The 8,726-nt window shown below is 42.6% G+C and overlaps 1 protein-coding gene across 6 annotated transcripts in view; it reads left to right on the forward strand.

The window, feature by feature from the left end:
- LOC124177099 overlaps positions 1–8,726 on the forward strand; it is a 32,771-nt gene that overhangs the window by 734 nt on the left and 23,311 nt on the right. For 4 of the 6 annotated variants that reach the window (XM_046559104.1, XM_046559141.1, XM_046559132.1 and 1 more), the window contains exon 2: positions 6,863–7,125. The exons of 1 other annotated variant lie outside the window; for it this stretch is intronic. In XM_046559104.1, the coding sequence (XP_046415060.1) occupies positions 6,954–7,125 (172 nt within the window). In that variant the 5' untranslated portion in view covers positions 6,863–6,953. Of the gene's footprint in view, positions 1–6,645; positions 6,786–6,862; positions 7,126–8,726 lie in introns of those variants that run through there. One more of the 6 variants, XM_046559114.1, reaches the window with a different exon arrangement.

Genomic DNA, 8,726 nt, shown 5'->3' on the forward strand with positions numbered 1-8,726 from the left:
AAAAACACTTTGTAACATCGTTAGGATTGACTGTCAAAATTTCAATAGCATGTTTCGATATCAACTGCGAATTTTACTGATCCAAAATAGAACGCAGAATGATTTATTACGCTGGGCAAGAAAATGTTGACGAACATTATACGATAAGGTTAAATTTCAAGTCCGCAGCTTCTGCGTTTCTTTCTGGAGAGTGTAATCAAAATTTTAGGTAACAGATTTCTGCTTCAAATGGAAATGAAAATAATAAATATAACAATACTTAATCAAGTACCAGTCCACTTCATTGGTCGAGGTTGTAAGAATGTAGAATACTGGGTTTCTGGGTTTATTGTTAAAAACAGAGTTTCGTTCAGCAAATTAATTTTCACTACTATTAAAATATTATGCATTTTGTACAGGTTTCTACACGCTGGAGCGTGTTTTTAAAACTGCACCAATTTCACGATAAAGATTTCATGCCGCTTACAATAATATCACAAAAGTGTTTGCAGTTGGAACAACTATTTCGCAGTCGAAATTTTTCTAACTGATTTCGTTTCAATTCAAAATAGATAAAAATACACTTACTTTTCCTGAGTGTGTATTTGTCGAATTATAAAAATAAATAATGCAAAATACGTCAACGGAGAATGAAGTTGGGTTCAATAAGATATCAGAATCACGTTGAATTCCAATTTCTCTCAACAATCAAATCGCAATATGCGATTCGTGCAACGCGTCGACGTCGCGTAACGCGTAGTAAAAGTCGGACCGTAATATTTCTGTGCCCGGAGTGTTATTTTTTGTCCGAAGTTGCATAATTGGGTGAGGTAACGTTTGTCATCTCGACTTCTCGTCGTGTACGCGTGTAAGAGCACGACGTCTATTCATCTAGCAGACACCGCACAGCTAGCTCTCGCTCTCAACTCGCTCCACGCTTTCAAAGAGGTCCGTCCACCTTGCACATCTCTCGCTCTAAGGATATATTTATAGAACACTCAACTCGTTGAGATCTTAGAAACGATTATAGGAATCTGGAAACGCTGTTACGCCTCCACTCGTCCCAAGATAATTCCATCTTTTGAGATGTCGGCTCGACGCACGTTCCACTCTCTTCGATCCCTTTCGTAGTCTCACAGTATTATACCCATAATGTTGTACAGGAACGGCGTGCATGCGATCACCGCTGGCGGCGATATCATCCACGCAGCACGTTCTTCAGCTCTTATTATTATCTGGATCCCGCGTACATGTGAGGAGATAAGAAAGACAACCAAAAAAAAACCAGAAGAAGAAAAAAAAAAACGGAGAAGATTCACCCTCGGGGAGAATCGGCAGTCCAGCTGCGATTCCTAAGCCTCTTTTATGAGATTAGAGGGAAGACGGCAATAAGCCAACTACAGCGACTCTAAGCGTCGTGTATACTGATATTCTTTTCGTAAGAAATTCGAGTCAGAGGTCGAGCAAGTGTTCAAATCATTTTTTCGCACTGAAGTACAAATAGCACAGGTCTGCAATCAAAAAACTGCACACATTTTTTGTACCGATTTTTATAGATTTATACTTACTGAAACCGGGAAAAATGGTGAAAAAATTCTTATTTCTTGAACTCGTGTTTGTTGTTTCAATTAAAGTGAAACTCTCGGTTAACTCGAAATCTGGTATCCTATTCTGGTTCCAAAAATCCTATGCAAAAGTTATTTCTTACTTTCATTTAATGGGTAGTAGAGTGAGACACAAGATAAATACAAACAGAAAATGGAAAGCGGTAGCGTGTTCAGAGAAGTATCAAAGAGAAGAAAAAAAAGTTAATAGGCAAAGAATGAACACGGAATGTTGAGTACATAGATTTGATGAAGAAATTGTTTTTTTAATTTTATAAGAAATATTGTTCAGCTCGTTGTAATGAAACGGTGGTTTTTTCAAGCGAACACCTTGTATTTTGCAAAAATACTGTACGTGATGGAGGAAAATGAAAGTGATTTTTGGATTCAGGAAACCCGAAAACGTAACATTTACCAAAATCATCCAATTCGGATGAGATAAACTATTTTTTGCAGGCCTGTGATAATTGTTCCAGTTTCAGATCACAAGTATTGCAAGGCTTTTTTACTCCGAACATTGAGTGCAAATTTCGAGCACCTTACAGATTCCGTACCTCGAGAAGCGTTTCTCACGACGAGAATCGGAGCTGAAAGTTAATTGCCGAAGTCTATTGAAGCGTCGCTCTGTAAATTTTCAACAAAAACGCTCTGGGCCCCAAGGAGAGAGAGCAGACACAGCGTAGTAGTTCGGGTGTTGCGTTCGTTTTTAACTTCCACGGGTATAACACCGACAGCCCAAGTAGGATAAAAAGATCAAGGCTCTAGGATCGAACTGGGTCAGCAGGGCTAATTCAAAGTTACTCTTATCGCCGGCACCGAGGCCCGAACATTCTCTGCCCAATTTTGTCCTCCCTCTTTGATTGCGAGCCGCGCTGCAGCGCGGTAATTGCTTTCGGACAATATCTAGTCCGGCTGAACCTGTAATTCACTCGTCAGTGGTGAATGACGACGAATCCACTCGACCTTTACTCGCGTCTCCGCCGAATTCTTAATTTGTATATAAGAAATAAATTAAATTCGACGGGTTAACACACTCGCCGCCACGCAGCCACTTTCATTGGCACAAATTGCGTTTCGATTTGGGAAACGCTAGAGCGGCGAGAGGTTAACGATCCGTACTCACACTTTCTAGCAATGAATCAAAGAAAGTGTGAAACGAAAGATCGCGCCTTTTCTTCTCCGCTCTTTAATACCGATGAAATTGATCATTCGTATCTATGACTGTCTTTACGCTATAATTATCTATTCATATTTCTTGCTCCGTGAGCGCCAAGATCTCAGCGATTCGCTCGATCTCGTTTCCTGAAAATAAACGATCCTGTAATCACAATGCGAGTTTGAAGTTTCTACTTCAACGTTAGCTCGAGCTTGTACGGAGAGTTTTCTTGTAACCGTGCAATCGCAATGTTCCGGTACGTGTAACCCACGTATCGCAGAATGTGAGCCGGTGATACGTGTCAGGAGATTTTTCGCGAAGTGTGCAGGCGGAGAGAGAAAGGAAAGGAGAGAGGAAGCAGCTGATGGCAAGAGAGACGGAGGGATCGTTAACTCGCGGTGATCGGTTGACCGAGTAATTCTCTTTAAACCGGTCGACATTCTTGCCAAGGTCTGACCATGTTTGAGCATCATCTGCAGAGGTGGTAAACGATATTGAACTTGGAGGCCTCTGGCGAGGTATTTAAATATACGTATATATACAGGTTTCGAGTAATTACCCTAGCTGAGATAAGAAGCGTAGTTAGAGTAATAACATATTACACTGTATGATAATAATCTTCGAGGCGTAATTACAAAGGCCGAAAAGCGTGTTTGGCCACAACGTGAGGCCTTTCCGTACTTCTGCTCGTATAATAATTCGATATTAAATTCTTCCATTAGAGTGTAATTTGAAATTTCAACTAAACCAGCCAACCGAATCACTCGCGTAGCGTGTCTGCGGCACGGGACTGTTAAGCCCGGGAGGCGTAAAGTTGATTCCGGTTCGTCGGACCCGTTGCAGAAGCAAATTGCCGCAGCTATGACGAGCACGCGTACTGCTCGAGCAACTCGGCTGAAGATTAGTTCTTTGTCAAAATCTCGGAAGAATAAGCTTTTTAAACGCCAAAAGTATACAGGGACTACACGGCGTGTATACGCAAGGCTGGCTCGAAAAGTTTCACTCGAACACAAGCGAAGAGGGTGATGCGAGAAAGGTGAATTCGGAACTGATGACAAAATTTTCTAACAAGAAAGGTGCTTGCCAATTTTGAATCGCCTATGTACCATCGTTATAAAACGATGTTTATTTTGATTCGATCACGTCTGGTTTTTGGGTTACAGCTACTATCAGTAATATTTATTGTTTATCGTTTTGACTTACCTTTTTTGATTCAAGGTGTTTTGTTATTTACTATCAATACCAGTTAATTAGTTACAATGAATAATAAAACACTTCGAATCAAAAAAAGCAAGTCGAAACGATGAGCATTCATTTTTACCGGTAGCGGCTGTAACCCAAAACCCAGACCTGAGCGAATCAAAATAAATATGGTTTTATAACGAGGGTAGATAGGTATTTCAAAATTAGTAAGCACCTTCCTTGTTACAAAATTTTGTCGACCAGTGTACCGCAACACTATGTACAACATCGTTTTTGATCGTAAAAACTGTATTTTTGGAAAAAGTGAATAAATCATATTACAATAAAACTATTCGTAGGTATACAAAATATTCTAATATCGATTCTACTATACCAAATCATGTTCCTGACGTAATCAGGCCAAAGTTTTCATTTTACACACAAAAAGTGAATTTTCGTTGAACACAACTGCGAAGAACGTCACGTGTGAGATCGAGACCAAGATCGTCGCGTCACCTTGTAAGTCGACGGCCAAGAGAGAATAGGATTTATGAATTCTTCCAAAGGATTATGTTGCGATGAGAAAACGTGGCTCATACCTTCTAAGGGGTCGTCCTTGCCCAGGGCTTGTCGTTTCTGTACCCTTGTCCTCTTTGTTCCTTCGTAGTTGATCATTCTTTCTTCATAATAAATCGCTGCCGCCTTGTTCGTAACATCGTAGTGAAGTTAGAACCTTCGATATGGAAGTCGACGTAGTTCTGGTCACGAGTTTTAAACACCGTATTCGTCTCAGCTCATTCGGCTCCTTGAAGCAGTACTAACAGTAAGTACCTTCTTCCACACGAGCTGGAAGGCGGACTTGAACACGACGAGCGACGTAGTACGTGGTAAGGCAATACGGAAGCCAGGAATCAATACGTGGTGCATTCACCTTTGACAATCGCTCACTTCCCTCCTGAAAAGTGCGTATAAGGTACTCAAAGTTAATCGATCTTATTGAATTGTACGAGAGATTTGTTCTTGGTATCATAGTCAGAGAATAAAAAACATTTTCTTCATTTGGGTACTTGTCAAATGATTATCCATATACGTAACGTAAGGTATTCCAACAAATTTTATAGTTTCGAAGAGGGCCCCAACCAACGGACTGAAACGTCAAAATCGATGGATGTTTTTTATTCACTGACTTTGGATACCAAGGAAAAATCTCTCGCTTAAAGTTTGTACGCGAATAAACCTTGTGCTGTACTGTCTGTAAAATACTTAGGTACTCTTACGGGAATTAAGGCTTCTTTTCATAATAATCTTGTGTGCAGCGTAGCGATGACGGAAGCCGAATGACAAAGCTTTCGAGTGATATGAGATTATTTATAGTGAAATTTTCATCCAGCTGCTGGTTTGTCCGTAGCAGTCGTTACAGACACGCCGAACCTGTTCTCTCTGTGCGATTCCTCATGCATGAACATCACGAGAGTAAATTTACTCGAGACAAGTTGGACAGGTTTGCGGCTGCCATTTGAAGATCGTATTCAAAAACTCGTTCGACGCGTGTGTTGCAGCTTTTGAAGAATGATTCAACGCGTCTGGGGTATGGAAGGTTTTTGGCTTTTAGCCATTCGAATTCGGTTCAAACAACGGACAACGTGCTTCCAGGGAGACTCCTCTACACGCGAAACGTACTCCAGGTAGATTAGAAGGCGTATATTTTGCGAGACGGATTATTTCGTAACGACATCGAGCGAACGGGGTAATCGAATTAGAGCTAATAACGCGCGGGTACCATTGTAAATGTCACTTGTTACACCACGTTCTCCAAGGTCGGTACTGACTTGGGAAAATGTATACCAAGGTACAATTTGCCAAGTATAGTGCGTCCGATTCGTCCAAATTCTCACCGGGTTGAGAACTCCTGCCTGTCAGCTATACAACCAAGGTGGTTGTGTGCACGGAGGCTAGTCAGCATGCACGTATACATGGAATAATGGAAGGTACATTGACGGAGTGACTCACGCCCGGCTCCGAAGCTCCTCCGCCTTCCTCCCTATTCCGCAACGCTGCAACCACCAGCAAGTGGACTCTTCACTTTGTGCCACGTAGACTTTAGTGCCCCGGCTACAAGGCTCATACGTGCCACCACCCAGTGCTGCATCTAGTACATTTTCCTGGGTCTCTTATTCACAGAGTGAAAAGAGGGACAAGATACGAGGAGCAGAAACGATGTCGCCAATGATTGCTCGCACGTCGTGTGAGAATCATGGCAAGTGGACAGTGTCAATTGACAACTCGAGTTCACGGGGAGAAACTCGACCCGAGTAACAGTGACTTATTACACACCATGGAAGTTCGTCAACGAACTCTGAAGCGCGTAAGAAACCAGAGTAAATTAATCGCTTCTGTGTCAAAGATCTTTGGAAGCCTTGGAAGCGACTTGAAACTTGCGGTCTTGTTTAAACGGCTCTTGAAGCAGTAGCATAGAATCCTGTACCCGACAGCCTCGACCTTAACTAACTGCCCTTTGCGGCACATCAGCGCAAACTTTAACTTAGTCCTGCGGATGAATTATCTGGTGTACCGTAACGATTGCAGCGATGTGAAGCGTTGGTTCTTCGCCCCGTTTATTTTGGGGTCCGAAGGCGCGCGTCGAGGGTAAGTAATAATGTATGACACGAGGTCCGAATTATCGATTCCTGCCTTGGCGAGCCGAGTGTGCTGTGTAATAGTTTGTTGTTATTCTACCTGGGTTGCTGGGGCAGCTAACAAGGAAAGTACGGTTCTCACGTGGTCTTAAGATTGGGTCAAATCCGCAGAGAAGCGCGGCCTGATTGCTACGTGTAAAGTCGAATAAGGACTGGGAAGTACCGTCGGTTCGTCTCAGTTTAAAAAAAAAAAACTGATATCGCGTATGATCTAAATCGTGGATCGGTTCTTTTGTCTGTTCCAGTTCGGTCCCAGGATCGGATGGAGCGCGGTGAAGGGTTGTCGAAGAGGAAGATCTGCGGGCTGCAGGGTGAGACTTGGAATAGCTGCGAACGATGACGTTGCCGGTGTCAAGCTATGAGGAACTTTTGGTCCAAGTTCGAGGACTGACCCACGAGACGATCCTGCTGCAGCGACAGCTCTCGTCGGATCTCTTCGATGACGCGAACGGAACCGATTGCGATCTCAATCACAACATCGACTTGGCAAGGAAGAATTACGAGAACGGTAAGGACGAAGCGACTGTTTAGGGTGGTGATCAAACCGCGGGCAAGTCTCGAGAGTCTCGTTGTTCCGATGTTATTACCAATGGATGGGAGGAGCCCGCTAAGCATTATTATTCTTTCGCCTTGATTTAACTAGCCCAGAATTGGAGAGCTATGTCTGGCTCCGGCTGTCTGGAGTCGACAGACAGCATTTGGAACATTGCCACGGGGCAGTGGCGGTGGTTCGACGCCGCTATGTTGGAGCTAGTCAAAACCAGATATCCATGAGTAAATCAACAACCCGGACGGATTGTCAAAACCGTTTTATTACAACCTCCTTTCATCCAAAATTGTAACCATTTATCGCTTCGCCCCGCAGCTTATACCCACCTACATATAGCCAAGGTGCGTGGTTCCCGGTTTATTTTCCCTTGTCACGCGATTTCAATTTCGTACTATAATTTGCACGTGCTGTGTGAAAGCAAGCCTGTCGGGTCTTTGAAACGGCGAACGGAACACGGAACACCGTAATTGATGGTGAGAAAAATTTTACATTAAGAACTAGATGATCAAATTCAGAGGTGCGGGAGATGAGAAGGAAATAGTTCTCTCTTCTCCGTTTTTCGTGTCGCGTTACATTTTATGGATTGTTTTCTTTCATTCTTTTATTTCTTCACTTTTTCTTACGTTTTGTACCAAAAGAGAAAAAGAAGGAAAGGAATTGGGCGGCTGGAATGCAGCCCACACGCATAAAAACACCATGGCTATACGATAATTAGGGCCGACCTTTGGGAGATGGGAAAGGATTAGAAATTCGGCCTTAATTCTCTCTCAGGGGATAATGGGGGCTCGGAACGAATACCGAGCAACGAATTCGTCTTCGGATTAACCAGAAGCTTCACGGGCAGTCGTTTATTTATTGCACGTAACAAGTTATCCAGAAGCACTGTCTCGCTGTTGGTACGTAAATGCCTGCATCCAAATTGTAACTCGAGACGTTAATTTCGGTAAAGAACCATTTTCGTCATTTATCGATGGATGGATCGTTATTGGTAAGGGAGAATCGATACAGAGATCGATTGTGGAGTCAACGACACCGACGAACTTGCAAGCTGTGTGTATACGAAAATTGTCACGGTATAATAACAGGCAAACGTTTATACCGGTGTATTAAACCGTGTACCTTGGGCACACGGTGACTGCATTTATAGGATGCTAACGTTTGCGTCTGCATTTAGACGCGGTTGAGAGTTAGACACTCCCTAGAGTGCAAGCTGTCGCAGTAGACGAAACAAATATATACGCAAGAGCTGTGTAGTCGTGGGTTTAAAGAGAGAGAGCGAGGGAGAGAGAAAAGCGTTTATTCGCCCTGGGGCAAGTCTCCTCGGATGGGAATATGAACGGCATATAGATAAAACAGAGAAAAAATAAATAACTTATAAGGTAAATAGCAAAGAAGCACAATATTAAAATTAGCAATGAACTAAGAAAGTAGGAGAAAAGAAAACAAAACTATAGATAATCGAGTAGATGGATAAAAACAAATACGTATGACGCAGAAATGGACGCGTAAATAAATAAAGTAAAATATAACAAAATAAAAGCGGAGAAACAATTAGGTAA

This window comes from Neodiprion fabricii, chromosome 1 (assembly GCF_021155785.1).
Source record: "Neodiprion fabricii isolate iyNeoFabr1 chromosome 1, iyNeoFabr1.1, whole genome shotgun sequence".
NCBI lineage: Eukaryota > Metazoa > Arthropoda > Insecta > Hymenoptera > Diprionidae > Neodiprion > Neodiprion fabricii.